The sequence below is a fragment of the Cucurbita moschata genome, unplaced genomic scaffold, assembly GCF_002738365.1.
Source record: "Cucurbita moschata cultivar Rifu unplaced genomic scaffold, Cmos_1.0 Cmo_Scf00010, whole genome shotgun sequence".
Classification (NCBI taxonomy): Eukaryota; Viridiplantae; Streptophyta; class Magnoliopsida; order Cucurbitales; family Cucurbitaceae; genus Cucurbita; species Cucurbita moschata.
This window is the reverse complement of record NW_019268526.1, coordinates 3,896,001-3,914,957: the sequence shown is the minus strand read 5'-3', so window position 1 is coordinate 3,914,957 and position 18,957 is coordinate 3,896,001. Positions and strand designations below refer to the sequence as shown.

At 36.1% G+C, this 18,957-nt stretch overlaps 3 protein-coding genes and 1 long non-coding RNA gene across 6 annotated transcripts; 1 reads left to right on the top strand and 3 right to left on the bottom strand.

Annotated features, from left to right (window-relative positions):
* The first annotated feature begins 573 nt into the window (after positions 1–573).
* LOC111448948 lies at positions 574–2,249 on the top strand. The gene is made up of 3 exons (XM_023088744.1): positions 574–903; positions 1,199–1,241; positions 1,934–2,249. The coding sequence occupies exons 1-3, from the start codon at positions 631–633 to the stop codon at positions 2,053–2,055; spliced, it is 438 nt and encodes a 145-aa protein (XP_022944512.1). The 5' UTR covers positions 574–630; the 3' UTR covers positions 2,056–2,249.
* Positions 1,584–8,269, bottom strand: LOC111448949. The gene is made up of 3 exons (XR_002711507.1): positions 8,198–8,269; positions 8,015–8,066; positions 1,584–1,630 (listed from the first exon to the last, which is right to left on the bottom strand). It is a non-coding gene; the product is annotated as an uncharacterized LOC111448949 (long non-coding RNA).
* On the bottom strand, positions 3,013–7,045 carry LOC111448947 (probable serine/threonine-protein kinase BSK3). Of its 2 annotated transcripts, none has more exons than XM_023088742.1 (11): positions 6,912–7,045; positions 6,574–6,751; positions 6,274–6,479; positions 5,998–6,133; positions 5,445–5,578; positions 5,245–5,350; positions 4,914–4,999; positions 4,462–4,650; positions 4,077–4,238; positions 3,616–3,729; positions 3,013–3,441 (listed from the first exon to the last, which is right to left on the bottom strand). In XM_023088742.1, exons 2-11 carry the CDS (start codon positions 6,653–6,655, stop codon positions 3,199–3,201), a joined length of 1,458 nt encoding a protein of 485 aa, XP_022944510.1. In that variant the 5' UTR covers positions 6,656–6,751; positions 6,912–7,045; the 3' UTR covers positions 3,013–3,198. The 2 variants fall into 2 exon arrangements, with proteins under 2 accessions (XP_022944510.1, XP_022944511.1); XM_023088743.1 differs by having other exon boundaries at positions 6,574–6,731.
* A 2,657-nt stretch (positions 8,270–10,926) lies between the features above and the next one.
* Positions 10,927–15,256, bottom strand: LOC111448846. 2 transcript variants are annotated; one of them, XM_023088615.1, is made up of 3 exons: positions 14,788–15,256; positions 11,636–14,094; positions 10,927–11,540 (listed from the first exon to the last, which is right to left on the bottom strand). In XM_023088615.1, exons 2-3 carry the CDS (start codon positions 14,003–14,005, stop codon positions 11,244–11,246), a joined length of 2,667 nt encoding a protein of 888 aa, XP_022944383.1. In that variant the 5' UTR covers positions 14,006–14,094; positions 14,788–15,256; the 3' UTR covers positions 10,927–11,243. The 2 variants fall into 2 exon arrangements, with proteins under 2 accessions (XP_022944383.1, XP_022944382.1); XM_023088614.1 differs by having other exon boundaries at positions 11,636–14,100; positions 14,794–15,256.
* Positions 15,257–18,957: the final 3,701 nt, after the last annotated feature.

Sequence of the window (18,957 nt, the reverse complement as noted above, 5' to 3'; positions counted from 1 at the left end):
TGAGGAGGTTGATGGTGATCCTTTTCATTTTTCTTCATCGATATGTTCATACTTCGCAACTGAAATCAAATGAAATTGACAGGAAAAGGAAATCCAAGGAAAACCATTTTGAAGTTTGAGACTTCCCTAAACTTAATACTTTGTTTATAAAAGCTTAGATTAGCATATAATTATTGAAATTAGCGATAATTGATATATGTTGAGCTTAGGATGTGTAAGTAACAAATGGGTCGTTGGTTGTATGAAGGGATCTAAATATACAAATAAAGTTTTAATTTTGCGTGATTGATTCGTGATATCCTACCTTTGTTCTTCTGTGAAAATCTCTTCTTAATAGACATGCATTTTAAATATCTTATAGGTTGAAAATCTCTTTTTAATAGACACGTATTTTAAATATCTTCTAGACTAGGTGGTTACGAAAATCTCTTTTTAATAGACACGTATTTTAAATATCTTCTAAGCTAGGCGGCTACGTTGCTCTAGAATGGCAAATTTTTTAAAATATTTTTTAACAATTTGAAAATATATATATAAATAGAAAGGGTAAACAAAAGAAATGCACAAAAATTTCCCATTTTGACTTTGCCGCGGGGAGCAGCGAAATAGCAAAGCTAGAGAGAGACTCCAATGTCTGTCGCCAACAGAAGTGCGATCAGTGGAGCCCTACATTTCTCCCGGTTATCTTCTTCCTTTACCAGAAGCTTCACCACCTCTTCGCCGTCTCCCTCCACTCCGAACCCCAATGCCCCGACTGCTTCGACTAAAACCAAGCGGAGGAAGAAGAAGAAGAACCTGTTCGAAGTAGTTCAGTTTTTGCCCAATTGGGGAGTAGGATACCATGTCGCCAAGGCTCATTGGGATGAAATATCGTACCAGATCACCAAATTAAATCTGTACAAGGTATGTCTTCATCTTGTTTCTTTTCTTATATCAATGTATGTGGCGCTTCATTTGAGATCATTCCCTCTCTATAATCTGCACAAAGTTTTAAACAAATGGTTTTCAGTTTCTGCAAGTGCTTACCATTTCTTATGTGCATTCAAGTAAACACAACGGTGTTTACTTTAATCGTTTACGAAGATTTGTAGAATTTTAGACTACGGAGGCGTTTGAACTGGAAGTGTTAGATCTGTTTTCTTTCGATGCTCTCTGATTCAGGATTTAAGTTCTTTTTACTTTCGATTGTTTTATACAGAGTGGCACGCATGGCAAGGCATGGGGCGTTGCTCATAAAGATGGTTAGTGATTCTATATCGCCAAATTTGTTCCTCAATCGTTATTGGAATTTCATTTTGCTGGAATTTTGTTCTAATATTTATATAGAAGAATGAGCAACAATTGAATCTCTTGTATGTTCAAACCTAGGCTAAGTTCTATAATTTGGGACCATGACATCAAAGAGCTAATGCCTTACAGTTGATTTAGATGATGAACGTTGGAAAATTATTCAATATTCACTATTTACTAATCTTTGATTTTGGTGTTCTATCATAAATAGTCGGTAAGTTTTCAAGTTTTGAATTTTAAACCACGAGACGTCCTGAAAGTTTATGTGAGATCTCATGTCGATTGGAGAGGGAACGAAACATTCCTTATGGGTGTGGAAACCTCTCCCTAACAGACGTGTCTTAAAACCATGAGGCTAACAGTGATATGTAACGGGCCCAAACAGACAATATCTACTAGTGGTGGACTTGTGTCGTTACAGCTTAAGTTGTAGTTAGGTCAAGAAAGTTAGCCCTTGAGATTCATCCCTTTTGAACTCTCTACTGAGGCGACTCCGGACTCGGTTGCCAACCGTTATTGTATTGCTTACAAATGATAGTTAAAATAAATTTAAGTTTCTAGGACTTATCTTCCTGTTTGTTATTGTTGCTTGTTGCAAACTACTTCCATCAATGACAGAGGTTGAAACGAATGTATTTTCCAGGTACGCGTATCGCAGAAGCTCCGAAGAAGATCAGTGGCGTTCACAAGCGCTGTTGGAAGTATATCGCTAGCTTACCGCGTTCGGGAGACAGCGACCCATCAGCTGAAGTTCAAACTTCATGACTGCAGATTACAGTCCTTAAATATAGTCAGGTTTCTTAACTTCGTTATATGAGGGGCATTCTGTGATTTTATTGTTGAATAGAGGTTTAAGAATCTGGTTGATATTTGTGAATCAGTGTTTTTGTCCTGCTCCTGCTGTGAGATGAATACAATAATGTTTCCTTTTTTAAACGTGGAAAGTGTCGAAGAGTTCATTTGGGAAGAATTTAAAAAATAAATAAATAATTTCAAGAATTATAATCATTTTCTTTGATGTATTGCTGTGTTCATTCAAATGTAACTTTGTAAGAAAAACTTAATTGGTTCAATGAAAAATACCATTCAGTTCAGATTGACGTCTTGGGGAGTACGACGTGTGTTGGGTGAGCAACTAGCTTCCGTCTTAAGACCATCTCGACCAGGTTTTTGGAAATGACCAAAGAACAAAAAAGTCAAAAATAGATACAACATAAAATGTTCAGCCCACTTTAAAGACTTTCCAAGAACTTTCTTGGAGACCGCTTTAAAGACTTACCAAAAACTTTCTTCGGACGGAAAGTCTAGACTAGAGCCGACGACTCATGAAGAGCTGAACCGCCAGAAGCACAGGTAAGAAAAAGTCCCTCTACACTGCTAAACATTCTACAAAATTTGTATATACATTATATCAAATTCGAGCCATTGACTAATAAAACGCATAGTTATGTTACATGGTTGAACCCTTGAGTTAGTATAGTGTTTTTGTTTTCTTAAGTTGAACAATACGTGGGTGGAGATTCTATCTTAGTCAAAGTTAACGTGAACTAGTTGAAATATGTTCGAGTTGGTGAGAAAAAGATCATCCATTTAAAAGCTCTGGTTACCAATTTTCAGACAGTATTTTAAGACCAAAATGGTGGCAAAAATCAGTTTTCTTTGTAGCCAATCTCAGACTTATATCATTAAATTCATGAAGGAAGGAAGGAATATAACAAGAGATTTGACATCTGGAGCAGAACAGAATCAACAGATAGCTTTGTTGGGCAATGAAAATATAAATTTGCACCAACATCATCTCTCTCACAAGTTCAATAATCATACCCTTTTGGTGTTGCAGAAACTTAAAACAGAAAAGAAATATTTAAGAATAATAATGTTAAATTAAAGAGAAATACCTATACAGATTCAAGTTCTTTCTTTTTTGAATTCCAGGGTTGTTCCATCTCTCAGAGTTTCTTGTGCATCATTTTCCATTCCAAGGATGAAAAGGGCGGCAGCTTGAAGATACATGGCAGTTGGCCAGTCTGGTGACACTGCTTGCGCTTGCATAGCATCTCCTAGAGCTTCCTGAGGCATGTCACTCATCAAGTAACACAAACTACGTCTAGCAAACACTGTTGGTGATACCATGGTTCCTCCATCTATAAACTGCACATTCAAAAAAAGATTGTTTCAACTAACAACGTCGATGCCAGAAGTCTGATCATCAAAACATGTCGGTTCGACTCTTTTATGGTATTATAATCAATTTTCTCCACTACAGAATGAAAGGTGCCAAGAAATTGGATCAGCGTATTTCATCTTTAAAAGTTAATCACATACTTGCGTGTAGCAATCGATGGCATTTACGAAGTCTTTAGCTCGAAATGCCGAGTCCCCACGCTTCTTAGAATTGAGTGTTTCCTGTATTTGGCTTGTCCACATTTGGAAAGAAAGCTGAAAGACAAAGCAAACTCTTTACTGATGACCAATGAATTAGACCAACTTTTAAAAGGTACTTTCAGTTATATAAACAGAGGGGGAATTATGCCACTGAAAATTAGATGGGATTAACACGTAATGAACTTAGTTAATAAGCAGTTAGTGCACCTAGTTTCACCACCCTTTAGAATGAATAAAGATACATGGACAAATAGCTAGCCGCATTTTACTGGCATGGACAAGAAAAATGATAAACAGGTTCAGCCTAATTTCACGTCCCTTAAAATGAACAAAGAACTCCTAATAAGAATCTCCATAGTCGCTGATCTTAGAAAATTAAATTTAAAGTTGAATTTTCCAACCTCATTTGCAACTCCCTCATCATCCTTGTATCCAGCCTTCTCCAAAAATTCATGTATTGCAGTAAGATCCGTTCTTGAGCAAGCCTCCCCAAAAGGTGATAATGAAATTTGCTTAGAGGAAGCATTCCCATGCGAAATTCCCATAAGAACGTAAGAAGGAACCTGACATAAACCAGTGGATAGAACTGTATGAATTTGGACGATTCTCTTTTTTTTTTTCTTTTTTTGCATTGTTGCCAACCGGCTTCATAGAATATAATTGGCCTATGGCCTTAGCTGACGTACTGTAGCAAACATAGCCTCTTTTACAGACTATACTAACAAACCCGACTGTTATGGATAGCTAATACCAGGATATTAAAACAAACGTATGGTCATACTGTACCTCGGTTTCTTTCTGAAGAGCAGTGAGAGCAATTACAAGAGACTTGACATTTGGCCTCTCACGAAGTTCATACTGTAAACATCTTGAAGCCAACCTCACTAGTTCAGTCCCCTCATCATTAGAGAGATGACCTTCTAAACACGAGTCCATCAGCATCGGAAAATTTTTGGCACGTATCAGATCCAGTGCCTGAGAGAAGTGAACTTGATTAAAATTCAACATGAAGTTTCCAAAATTCAGAATGCAAAAGCTGTAATAATAAAGCCCAGTGCAATGCTCTTTAAAATGCTGATAATTAGTCAGAGCCACAGCCAAGTTACTGAAGCTAAATTTCTAGAAACAATTTTATTGTATAACATGAATTTCTGGAGTAAATTCTTTGGTTGTATTTCAGGATAAAGTCAAATCAAACTTCCACAAGAGAGAAACTTCTGAAGGAGGAAACAGTTTACATGGCTAGGGGGAATATGTTTGCCACTGAGAAGATCAAGCAATAGAGTGCCAAAGCTGTAAACAACACTTTCTGGCGTTATCCTCCCTGTCAAATGGAAATTCTACAATTAGCATAGTGCATAACGAACAGATGTGGCCATGCTGGTTATATATATACTCATGAAGCATTTTTTTAACAATGGCGTTGCTTGTCATTTACTGGACTAATCCTCTGTACTATATCTAGAGTCGTTACGTAATGTCACAGAAACCAATAACTTTTAGGAATTTTACCAACGAATCTCTACAATGGCTTAAACACGCCGTATCTAATCTTTAAATGTTCAATACCTGTCCTCATATATTCTGGAGGGGTGAAAGCCAGGTTGGTACTATAGCTCTTTCCATCTCTACTGTTCTTCATAAGGCCAAAACAGGAGAGCCTGGGATTACCATCCTGCTGGGTGGGCTAATTATTACGAGTACACGAAATATATCCAAAACAAAAAAAAATATAGAACTATAGAAACATGGTGGATGCATTTATGTACCTGATCGAAGAGAACTCTATAAGCATTAAGGTCATGGTACAATGCGCGTCCCTTACTACTGCAGTACTCCAAAGCTTGTGCTAGATATAATGCCACTCGAAGCCTCATTGCCCACTGCATGGGCTGCGTTTCCCCTACAAGAAAATAAACCCTCTAAGTATTCATATTAAATGACTAGAAAGGCACGTGAACTTAAGACTAATGGAGCCTAAAATGTGCTTCCCCCCATATCTGATAATGAAAAGCCAAAACCAAAACAATCATCATATATACGAAGTGTTTGTAACCAAAATTTCATTTCATCACCTAGTTTCTAGAAAAAAAGAAAAAAAGAAAAAACAGGGCAATCTAATTTCGATAAGGTCATTAATATAGAAAATTAACTAAAAGCGTACTCTTACATGCTTGCTTTTCAACCACCCTCAAGGATGCTATTAATTATATATTCTACTTCGAGATATATAAAGTATAACAGACAAACCAAAAAGAAAAAGCGAAATCCATGTAAAGAAGTTTCAGTATCATAAATGTTAATTTAAGCTAGAAAATTTACAATGAAAAAGGTGCCTGGAAAGAGTTTCATTGGGCATGAACTCAGCCACTAGCAATCTCTCATTGCCCTCGCAGCAGCATCCAATCAAATTCGCCAATCGCTGATTCCTTAGCTGCCCCACAGCTCTAGCTTCATCCTGAAAAGCCAAAACACTACTAACAATCACCTTAAACGTTCTTGCTTGGACAAAAATATGCATACTCACACAGTTCATTAACATTGAGACAATGCATAACAAAAATAAGCACAAAGCTCAAATCAGAGTAAATCACGGACTAGGAATTGGCGAGAATCGGGCCAAGCCGACTTGTTGAAGCGCTTCACAGCAATCACTCGGTCATCGTCAAGTTTTCCCCTATAAACAACATTGGGCGCTTTCTCTCCATGCTCAGAAACAATGTTCTCCGAAGAAAATCCCGAAGTAGCAGCTCTTAATTGATCGAAACTGTACTCGCAGAATCCAGGCAATGCGTCCTCATTATCTGCATTCACAACACAAATCTAATTCCAACAACTACAAATAAAAAATAAATAAAAAAACACATCAACAAATCAAAACCACAGAGTAAAACTCACCGGCGCAGGACAAATCGTTGAGATTAGATTCGATCTGAGAAGGCCAAAAACAGAGTCCAAATCTGGAGCAACGAGCTCCCATTGCAATAAACCAAAAATCAGATAGAAAAAACAACCTGTTCGTGAATCTTCCACCACCAAAATCACAACACAACTTCCTGTCGTAAATACACGCAAACTGAAGAAAAAAGTAACGGAGAAAAGGCGAGCTGCAGCAAGTAAGGAAGAAGTTGAAGTAGAGTTGCTGAGTGTTGGTTAGGGAATCGAGAAAGTAGAGCGTAACAAGAAGAAGGAAAAGGATTGACGCTTTTGTTTCTCCGATCCAAAGCCTCTGTTACCTTCTTCACTTTCTTACAACCTCATCATTTCGCTTCCTCTCACTGCTTCTCTCTCCTCTCAATCTTCTGCTTCAATTTCTCTCTCTTGTTCTTCAGTGTCTGCTACTGTAACTCGAAGCTGCGAGTTTAGTCGCGTAAGATGCACCTCAAACCGCCAAATTATAATAATACGAAAATCGGGACAATTTTGATGTCAGCGCGTGGAGTAATGTTTTTTGTTTTTTTCTTTTTTTTTTCATTCAGTTGAACGTTAAATTATGAAAAATACTTAATTTTACCGCTCATTCTAAGGGTAATCTTAATTTTACCGCTCATTACCATTAATTTTTTTTTTTAGTAAATATTTTAAAAATGGGATGAAAATTATGGTCACTTCATCTTATTCAACTTGCAATAAATAATCCATGACCTAACCTATAGTCTTATTTTGGGTTGAATTTGAGTCAACTCATTAAATTATTTTATTTTAAAAAAATAGTTTTTTTTTAATCTAAATTCTATTGAACTTTATGAGATTTATATTTCCTATTTAATTTAATTTTAAAAGTGTTTGATTTTTTTTTAATTACAAATGGAGGGTATTATTATGTTTATTTTTAAAAAGTTTTTATGTATATATATATTCTTACACTTTTTATTAATTAAAGATGAGAATAAAAAATTTAAATATCCTTGTTATGTATAGGTCCGACCAATCAATTTAAATATTGTCCAATCTAGCATTTTTTAACAAATTTTGACAACTAACCAAGTTTATATTAAGTCTGTGTCAAGCTTAGGTCAGTCTAAAGAGTCAGTATTTGTAAGATCCCACGTCAAAATCTCTCTCTAACAGACGTACTTAAAAACCATGAAGCTGAAGGTGATACATAATGGGTCAAAACGAACAATATCTACTAGCTGCAGGCTTAGACGGTTACAAATAGTAACAGAGTCAGATCCCACCTCAAAATCTCTCTCTAACAGACGTACTTAAAAACCATGAAGCTGAAGGTGATACATAATGGGTCAAAACGAATAATATCTACTAGCTGCAGGCTTAGACGATTACAAATAGTAACAGAGTCAAATCCCACCTCAAAATTTCTCTCTAACAGACGTACTTAAAAACCATGAAGCTGAAAGTGATACATAATGGGTCAAAACGAATAATATCTACTAGCTGCAGGCTTAGACGGTTACAAATAGTAACAGAGTCAGATCTCACCTCAAAATTTCTCTCTAACGGACGTACTTAAAAACCATGAAGCTGAAAGTGATACATAATGGGTCAAAACGAACAATACCTACTAGCTGCAGGCTTAGACGATTACAAATAGTAACAGAGCTAGGCATCAGACGACGTGCCAACGAGGATGTTGCCTAGCTCTGTTGGAGAGGGAAACAAAACATTCTAAGGGTGTGGAAAACCTCTAGCTAACAGACGCGCTTTAAAACCATGAGGCTGACGACGATATGTATCGGGGCAATATATGCTAGTGGTAGGCTTGGGTTGTTACACTACTATACCATTCGATATCGTATGACATTATTTAATGAATGATACCACGATATGGGCAAACATGTCTCCCAAAGATTCAATTTCTTTGGAGAATCAAGGCAGATTCAGTTGTGGCCACAGCCAACAGTAATCTAGAAAATAAGAACTGTTCCCTACAAAAGAAAGAACATCTGGAATTAATCATTATCACAAACAAAAGACACATAAAATTTGACTGATTTATTGAAGGCTCCTGCACTAGCAGCATTTGGCCTCTATGCCTATGCCTTTGCTATCATTGGCTGCAACAACAAGCACAAGGGAAAGGGGGGAAATGATGAAGCCCACATGGGGAAATGGGTAAAAAAAAGGCAAGGGAAGGCTCCAACTTTAGAAGGCAAAAATTAAATAAAACCACAGCAGAAGAGAGAATGGGGATCATACTCTGCTTGCCCACTTACCAACATTATACACACCAAAAAGGGGCTTGAATTCCGAGCTAAGATTAGCTTATAGCTGAGCTGCTTCCTTGTTCTTCACCATCAATGTACCACGTTTTCTGTCAAAGCTGTAAAAATTAGTCAGCATAGGAAACAGTCTATCAAGTACAACAATTTCACAAGTTAGAGATGAGATGAATACCTGTGTTACCTGTGTGCCTTTTCTCTTTCTTTTTGTTTCTCTCTTTTTTCTTGCTCATGATGCATTTTAGAGAAACCAACAAGAACGTATATGCAAGAATAGACATTTAGGAGAAGAGAGGGAGACATAATTATATTCTACCGTTATTAGAGGGCATGCAGATTTTTTAATCCATGTCTAACGGTTATTATGAGATAGTCGAGATGAGTAGCTTTTTCGTTCATTGAGTTTATATGATCCAATGTTCTAAAACTTATGAACCTACAAATATATCACAAACTCTCGGACTCACAAACTAAATGCATGTTACCGTATGTAAACGAGTTTATATAACTCGGTTCCCCCCACAATTCATGTGAGATCCCACATCAATTAGAGAGGAAAACGAAACATTCTTTATAAGGGTGTGAAAATCTCTTCCTAACAGACATGTTTTAAAAACCTTGAAGGAAAGTCCGAAAGAGGACAATATCTGTCAGCAGTGAGCTTAGGTGATTACAAATGGTATTAAAGCCAGATATCCAGCAATGGAGAACGCTGAGGCCTGAAGGGGGTGGACACTGGGCGGTGTGCCAGCGAGGACGCTGGGCTCCGAAGAGGGTGGATTGCGAGTTCCCACATCGATTGGAGAGGAGAACGAAACATTTTTTATAAGGGTGTGGAAACCTCTCTCTAGCAGATGAATTTTAAAAATCTTGAGGGAAAACCCTAAAAAAAAATCCAAAGAGAATAATATCGGCTAGCGGTTGGACTATTACAGATCAAATAAGAGGTAAACAAATTCAAACTTCAACTCTACAAAACACAAATATAGATATATTAGAATGGTAAGTCAAACTACGTCCTGATCCCTTAAGAGCATGACAGAAGAAAGATTTGGAACTGGTACTGGAAGAAACCCAAGAATAGTAATGTGATGTAACTGGTGGGTTATGCAAATTTTCACCTTCAAACTTCAATGAAAAGGGAATGTGCCTAAAAAAGAAGCTAAAAGGCAGGACGATCAGAGAGTAAAACTCAAGTGGGGTATCTCAGACAAGAAAGACCATTAAACAGAGCATCATCGTGGGCCTATGCCAGACCTAGCTGCCTAAAGGAGGCCACATGACACATGCAGCCTCCTCCATTCGCTATTTAAAATATAGGGAAAAAATTGACGACTCCATACAAAGATTAGGGACGAAAAAGATGAATATCAAAAGTTCTGTAGTTCTCTATTTGACAACATAATACATCACACTCTCAGTCTCACCCACACATTTCCATTCAATTTTGTTTGAGATAAGGACGGAACGTGGTGTGTGGTAATGAACATGATGAAGAGAACATTGGGTGATGATAGTAACATATTTTGAAAGGAAGCATGCCATAACTTGAAAAGGAAATGAGCATAAAATAATTGAGAACTTGTCATGTATAAGGATAGCTAAATGGTAAGATTTTCTATCATCCAAAGAAAGTTAGGATCACAAGTTACTGATCCTTCGAGTCATTGTCATCGTCAAATTAACTCGACTGGCCTAAAGGACGTTCTGGAAAGGTTTGTCCAACAAAACAGTTGAGAACCAGTTTTGCAAGCCAAAAGCTTAAATTTTATCCTAGATGAAAATGTGTTGCAACAACACAATGGGAAAAATCATTGTTCTTCATAGTCTTAGAACAATAATCTTGGTTTCTTCATGTTAACCAAAGAATCTAGATCCTTAGCTATTGTTCTCGATTAACGATCCATTAAGGGTGAAAGAATCATCGTATGCCCCAAAAGATAGATTATTACAAGTCATACTTGACATTCTGGTATCTACTTCAAAAGAAACTATCAAAAACTAACGATAGGTGGTAAGGGTCGAGTTATTGATGTAAGGTGGATTAAAAAGAGAAAAAAAAAAGGAATTAAAGTATGCAATGAGATAGCAAGAACTTTACACATTCCACTCATGGACATGCACACTTAGATGGATATTGATTGCTTCCCTTAAAGGTACATACTATACTTTTCCTCTATTGTCGACAAAAAAAAATTAAAAGCTACAAAGACCTTAGGATCTATGTATAGATTGACCACTAATGAACAGAGATCTAAAAAGAAAAGGTTCTTCAGGTTCTGGATCTATCTGTGAAGCCCGATCAACAATAGTAAAATGAGATTGCCGGGCCTGGAAATGTATACCTGATATCATTTACACGTCTAAGGAAGTTCAGATTTCCAGCTAGACCCTTCCAAAAGGAGAAAGTGGCGGACAAGTTATGTGTTCTGCAGGATCCTCTCTTTCAGCAAGATTGGGAGTCCACAATCCATCATTGTGTATTAACTTTGATTCTCCAGAAGTCTTTGCTTCAAATAAGATACTTGTTTCTGAAAGTTCGCATGAGTTCTTACCGTCTATCATTGCCAGACAAATGGAGAACGCTTGCAGAAGCGACAAAGAAGAATCGAACTCAACTGAGTATATTGTATCTTTGAAAGTAGCCAGATTCAAAATGCAATGGTTTTCGGGTACTCCGTCCTGCAAGTGAGCAAAGGATCAAAAAGATCAGACTAAATACAATGCAATGACCATAATAACAAGCTTTCGAATTAGATTGGAGAAAACATTCATACCTGAGGGAAAAGCTTAAACTGATCTGTTATTGGAGAACGTTGCGATGAACTCGACTTCTCGATTATTTGATTCTGATTGGTAAAAACCCTGAGTTTACAACCTAAATCCCAGCCCCCACAGTCGCATGATCCACCAGAATTCCATCGCTCTATTAGCGATGAAGGTCCACCTTTACTCGGGAGGCTATGGATACCACTTGGGAGTAAAACTGTGGTAGTGATAAAGGGCTCACTGCCCTTGGAACGAGGAGAACATTCTCTAGATTCACCCTTAATCAAGTTGTTGTAAGCATTTATTTTAACTTCATCAGTAGCAGTGCCTTCCTTGATTTTTAGGGGAAATTTAACAATTATAGCTGCTAGCTCTTCATTTGGTAGGAAATCTGAGGTCTGCTGATCTGCCTGTCTCAAATCCACAGAAAACAGGACAAACTCTCTGGTAGAAGGCACATCTGGTCTGGTAAACCGGGAAATCGCTGAATCAGAAACGTTCATTTGTGCAATGACATTGGAGACATAATCACGACCTTTCCCCTTGCTACCTTGATTTATCCAACTTCCAGTCTTTCTTTTAACTTCTTGAACAATGAAGAAGGTAAAAATATGGCTAACTGTCCCTTTTCTGGAGCTCTTCACCGTAGCTGCAAGAATGTTGGCGACATTGTCAACTGCAAAAGTAAACAAAGGCAACCCATTCTTAAATGCAACTTGCAGAAGGGCATGAACTACAGAAGGTCCGTGCTTCTTGTCGAGAGATGAATCGCTGACACTGATTTTCCTGCATCTGCTCATGTCTAACTTATGTTTCATTGATTGTATTGTTGACGATTCTGATTGTCGATTATATGTTTTATCAGGCATGTGATGCAAATCTTTCTCTACGGGCTCTACAGCATGATGATATACTGCAGCCTTTGGCTTTAGTAAAGGATCCAGCAACCTTCTGAGAGGGCTGGAACTAGCTCTGCCTGTGTTGCTGGGTTTATCATTCCTCAACTCATTCAAACAAGCTGAAGGCATCACATTCTCAGATCCAGATTGGACAGATACGCGTGCTGAACCTTGATCACTGTCGCATGAATTCCCCACAGAACTTGAACTTTTACGTCTCCTACCCATGCCAATGTTTAATCGACTAAAGGGAGAAGAGCTTCTGGATTTGTTAACAGAAACTGTGCTTGCTTTCAGATCCAATCCAATAGACGCCAACTTGACCGTTGAATTTAAAGGTGCAACAACTGATGTTTTTGCGTCTGATATTCTAGCTTGAGATGGACTATGTCCTGCTCCAGCTGACCTGGATACAGTGGGAGAATTACTGGATGCATTTATAAGGAAATTGTGCTTCAGCAGAATCTGATCTCCATCAGCTTCACAAGGTGTATTGCTCGAGTTTGGGATATCAGAGTTGAGCTCTGCAGAAAAACTCACTGTAGACCTCTTCATTGAGCTTTTCTGACATGCTTCTTTGGTCCTTTGACTTAATAAGAGTGTAGAATCTGAAAGCTCACAGACATATGTATCATTCTTTTTCACTAAGTTGCTGGGCAAAGGGACAATTGCGTCATGTTTTTCCAGCACATCATGCGCAGCTGCAGAATCTATTTGTGCACGAGACTTATCTACTCGATTAAGCTCCCCATATTGAGAAGATGCAACCTCATAATTCAGCACACCTGGCAGAGTTTTACATTCTTGGAGAACTTCAGTCTTTGGACCTGTTCTCTCTGTCTGCTCAATCTTTACTTCCCGATTCGTTTTACATGAATGCTGGTTTCTTTTTATGGGCTTGCTTTGGACATTTAACGTGTCAAGATCTTGGTATTTTTCATCACTTTCTCCGAAGGATTTAACAAATTGAGAATGAGGAGAAGCTAACAGGTGAGAATGGAGTGAAGGCCGATGTAATCTTTGACGAGGAGAGATGTGATCTTTGCCAAAATGGGGAGACGAGCTATCAGATGAATAGGATGAAGATCCATTACTTCGGACTGGTGGATTCCAGCTTCTTCTGGTTGATATTTGTTTGTGGCCATTCTGCCATTTTTCTAGACGCCCCCAATCAAGAACCCCCACACTAAGAACTTTCTCCGGGAGGCGTTCACCACGTTCTAGATAGCAAGGTAAATTCGACATGTATCTCACAATTTCATCCTTCTTGGTTATCTTTCCTGAAATTTCATCCTTCTGATGATTTCTGAAAGTCTTATGAGGGTTATCATGGACCTCACCATATGTAAAGCTATGCCTTTCTTTTCTAAACTTCTCATGCAGCTTTAAACTTTCGCTAGTATGGCACAATGAAACTCGCCCAGAGGTACCCAAGGATCGTTGATCATCCGAATATCTGTCAGTTTCTAACCGTTCCATGAGACCATATAGGTTCAGTAAGGTCCAGTTATATTTGCAATGCTCCTACTTGCTTTAGATATAGCTCATTACAAGGAAATATTCCAAGCCTTCAATATTAGATGAAAATAGATAATAAGAACAATGCATATGATCATTTGACAATACATAATTCCAAATAAAGTATTAAAAGTAGTTTCTGGAATGGAATTCGCATAGATATATCAAAAGTGTTATAGAATAGCACAACAAACTAGCGCTCGTTTGTTATGTTTTATCTAAGAAGCCCATTTTCAAAAACCATGGTATAATCTGGACTAGAGTAAAACCTAAAGAAACTTCCTATCCTTCCAGAACGTAAAAACGAAATTAGACGCAAGAGAACAGCTGACACTATATGGACAAAGACAGACCAGAAAACCGAAATGAAAGCGAACAATTCTGTGGTCCATTCAAACACATTTCGAGGCTTAAAGATAAGATGATAAGCTGACCAGTCTCGGTCGCTTACGGCGATGTTGCCATAACTAACAGAAGGAACAAAGGTCCCCGGCTACCAAAAAAGGCAGAGCAGATACTCAGTTTATCAATAGCTCTCCACATGAATGATTGGAGAAATAACAGAAAATTACTGAAAATAACAAATTCGAAGCATATTCCCCTCTTTTATTTCCTCATCTCCCCGAAGCTCCAACTACTAAGAAGAATGTAAACATTTCAGAAATTACGAATTAAACTCCGAACCTCTCTCTAAACGCAATTGAATATAAACAAAAATCAAATGCAAAGGGAATAGGCCAAACCTTCGTCTCGCAGCAGGAAAAATCTCTTCAAGATCAAACCAAACAACTCATGCAAAACTACACACCAAACCAAATCTCACAACCTGAAAACGCCATTGAAGTAACCAAAACCAGGTCGTAGACGAAGAAAGGCGTGTCGGTGCTCGTTACTCCAGCCTTTCCACGCCTTGATAAACCAAAGCAGTAGCTCTCAGAGTGCGAAACTTCGTAGTTGGTGAAAGAATCTCCCGAGGATCCCAATGTCTTGATTTTGCTTTTCAGCTACAACTCGGAGGAAAATCAGAGAGAATATTCGCAAAAAAAGTTTCTGAACGCACAACACTCCAGAACCAGAAGATTCATTTCATCGAGAGAGAGCAGGTTTTGGCTTCGATTTCTAGACTGGCTACTGGCTAGAACTGGCTCGGTGGTGAGGTAATTATACACTGTGAGAGCGAAATGAAAGAGGAGCTTGCATCGTTTTCATCTGACGGCTCCAAAGAAAATGACGTCGTTTCGTAAGGCCTGCACAGCCTCGGGTTATGGTTCTGGGTCCCACTTTCTCCGTTTTTTCATTTACCCGCTTTCCCATAAATTCCCTCTTTTTTTTATTTTATTTTTTATTTTTTTTCCTTTTTTAAAAAAAATTCACAGATACAAATAATCTTCTGAACTTATTACCATTAATATTTAAATATTTAATTATCATTTTAAAGTCAATATTTTATGTTTTTTAAAAAATTATAATTTTAAATCCATAATTATATCTCTAATTATTAGTATATTTTTTTCTTAAATTCAAAATTTTAAATCCTCGTTTTTAATTGTATTGTCGTAGGTTTAAACATTTTTAATAATTAGGAAGGATTTCATTAACATTTATTTAATTTTATGAATTAAAATAAGATATTTAAGGGAAAAAAATAATATTAGATTCTTTTTATTTATATATATATAATTGGATCGGCAGAAAGGGAACAATATAAAAATCTAACTTCAAGAAAACATGGAAGTTCCTTCTTCTTTTGCCTTTTTTTAATTTTTAATTTTAATTTATTTTTTTAATTTTTTTATTTTTTTTTTGCAAAAAAAAATTAATGATGGTGTAAAATCATTAATAAATGACGATCGGATTTTTTTAACTTTTACAACTGCTTTTAATTGGCGGGGCCCACCAGAAGTGAAAAGTTTTTAGCTAAACCGATCTGCGATTATCTTTTATCATGACACGTGGCATCTATCAGGAGGCTGACGCGGTTCCTTTTTGACCGATCCTATTGTAAGGAGTTACACACCGTATAACTTCCTCTTTCTGGAATATGCCTTCTAATTTCGAATTATTTCAAATATATATTAATTTCAAAAGAATTTAAATTTAAAATCTCGATTTTTTTTTGTTTGAATTATGATATTTTGAAAACAGGCTAAATGACAATAATAATAAAAACAGAAAATTAATTAAACAAATTTGAATTATATTTTGGAAAAAGGAAAAAAATAATAATATCATTTTTTATTTTGTCCGTGTTTGAAAATTATTTTTATTTTCGTTTATTTTTTCCAAATATATTAGGCTTTTAAATAAAAACTAAAAATAATGTAATTTTAATAGGTAAATACAAGAATATGAGTATTTTTTATCAATTTTATATTTTATAGTTAAGAGAGGTCCTCCGATAGAATGACTAAAACAAACTTAATTGAAAGTCGCTGTTTATATCAACAAGGTGCACCTTCATTTTCAGTGGCTCGATCAAGCATGTTTTGCTTGAAGCAATTCTATGTTAGGTGACCTCCTTGGAATTTTCCTACGATGCACGTGAGTGTGAATAAAACATGTCGAAACGACGTGACCATGTCTAGGAGATGCAGGAGAATGTCGGGGCCATCATGTGCAGAATCTGAACTTCGAATTTTGGGCATGGGTTGAATTTTGGCATAAATTTTTCTTATTTTAAAGACAATTTTATAGAGAGTAATTAATATAGGCTTTAGAAGCATTAAATATTTGGAGTTTGTAGATTATAATAATGTTTTAAATAGTGGGAAATTTGAATATAAGCTATGGTATAGGTTGAGAAATTCAAGGCAACCCACTCGTTTATGTTGACCACTACTATATAATTATATGTATATTATGTCCAATTATTGCTAATGGTCCTTATAGCATTTAATAATAATGTCACACATTATTTTTTTTATATAGTTTTGGTCCTATTATTATACTCTAGCATCAATGATTCTTATAATAAATAATAGTTTGAATAAAAATAACTTATTTTTGTAGAATTTAAATAAAGTGATAATAAATATGTTATAAAGTTTATAAATATGAACAATGTTGTGCATTACCATATGAATATTTGAATGTAAATAATAGGTATAGGTCGAGAAATTTAAGCAACCACTCTCCTTTGTTTGACCACGGCATTAAGACCTAAATGTCTAGCTCTTTTGAGGGGTTCCGTACAATTAAAAAAAAAAAGTAGAATTTATCTGTTTTATTTCAAAATATTACGTCTTGCTTGTCACCGGTCGATTCTATAACGAGTTTCACTGAAATAAATGGTTGAATAGGGTACATGGGCTGGATTGGAAAAATTTTCGGGATGGTTGAGTTGGTGGCTCGAATGACCTGAATATGATTCACAACCCAACTTAACCTAATCAAACTTACTTATGCACGGTACGTGTTATATTAATATTCAAATTCTTGTGAAACTCATATATCGAACATTCACAATTACAATGCATCACTACCAAATGTTAGCTTTTTATAACAACCTTAAACGTACGGTAGGGTTGAGCTAGATTGTGAGCCCTATGCATGAGCTGGTTGAGTTGATCAGGTGGATTCAACGGAAAGGGACTTTTGATAAAAAAGCATACTCACCTAAATTCATCCAAACCCTAATTCTTCAAAACTCTTTAACACCCAAAATTTAGGCTCTAGATTTTCAATACTCAACAATGGTCGAGGCTGTCGACATAAACATATATCAGCGACAATTATCATGAACTCTTTTATTTTAAGTAAAAAATCGAACCTTCTCGGTGTGAATTGGTTAAACGATCAAAAATAGGTTTTTAAATTTTAACAGTGAGGTCCCATATCGGTTGGAGAGGAGAACGAAACATTCATTTATAACGGTATGAAAACCTCTTTCTAATAGACGTGTTTTAAAATCTTGAGGGAAGCCCATAAGGGAAAGTTCAAAGAAAGACAATATCTGTTAGAAGTGAGTTTTGACTGCAATAAATGGTATCAAAGCTAGACACTAGACGGTGTGCCAGGACACTCACCACATTTCAAAACCTGAGCCAGACACTGGGTGGTGTGACAGCAAGGACACTGGCCACGTTTTAAAACTTGAGCCATACACGGGGCGGTGTGCCAGCAAGGACACTGACCATGTTTTAAAACCTAAGTCAGACATTGGGCGATGTGTCAGCAAATACACTGGCCACGTTTTAAAACCTTGGGAAAACTCGGCAATATCTACTTTTAGCTACTACAGTGAAATTCAAAGAGAACAATATCTAAATTTTATTATGAAATTATATATATTTGAATTTGGATAATTTAACAAAAAATAATAATAATAATAATAAATAAAAAGTGATCTCAAATAAAAAGAAAATAGGTGTGAGTTGGCATAAAGCTGAAACAACATGATAACCTTGTAGATCCCATGCACCAACCAATCCTATGTTTATGATTAAACCAAATGTCGAACCCACTGCTATAATTGCCATATCTTTTATTTTTCCAAATTTAATTATTCTTACATTATATGATATCATTTCCATAACATGCCTTTATTTTTTAATTTTTCTTTATTATATGTTATCATTATCAACGCTACAACGTTTTAATCACAATAATAAAGTTTCGATCCAGCTTATATATGGTTTATATTATGAACACCATCAAATAAATACCATAGTATATGATAATTTGACAACTTATTTAGATTAATTACTAAGTTTTGCTTTACTTTTCTTCATGATTATTTGTATAAAATATAATTATATCTATAAATTTAAGTTAAAAACAGCAATTCAATTATTATTCTTTTAAAAGTCAATTTAATTATTATCGTTTTAACAGTTTCAATTTAAGTTTCGTTTATATAATTATTATATTTTGTTTGTTTTCATATTCTTTTACAAAAAAAAAAAAAAAAAAAA

Bases quoted from the DNA above. Each gene is read 5' to 3' on its own strand.
- LOC111448948 (XM_023088744.1), top strand. From the start codon at position 631: ATGTCTGTCGCCAACAGAAGTGCGATCAGTGGAGCCCTACATTTCTCC. The intron at 904-1,198 runs GTATGTCTTCAT...TGTTTTATACAG, and splicing joins CCAAATTAAATCTGTACAAG to AGTGGCACGCATGGCAAGGC. The intron at 1,242-1,933 runs GTTAGTGATTCT...TGTATTTTCCAG, and splicing joins GGGCGTTGCTCATAAAGATG to GTACGCGTATCGCAGAAGCT.
- LOC111448947 (XM_023088742.1), bottom strand. From the start codon at position 6,655: ATGGGAGCTCGTTGCTCCAGATTTGGACTCTGTTTTTGGCCTTCTCAG. The intron at 5,351-5,444 runs GTACATAAATGC...CCCACCCAGCAG, and splicing joins ATAGAGTTCTCTTCGATCAG to GATGGTAATCCCAGGCTCTC. The intron at 4,239-4,461 runs GTACAGTATGAC...GGTTTATGTCAG, and splicing joins CTCTTCAGAAAGAAACCGAG to GTTCCTTCTTACGTTCTTAT.
- LOC111448846 (XM_023088615.1), bottom strand. From the start codon at position 14,005: ATGGAACGGTTAGAAACTGACAGATATTCGGATGATCAACGATCCTTG. The intron at 11,541-11,635 runs GTATGAATGTTT...GCTCACTTGCAG, and splicing joins AGTTTAAGCTTTTCCCTCAG to GACGGAGTACCCGAAAACCA.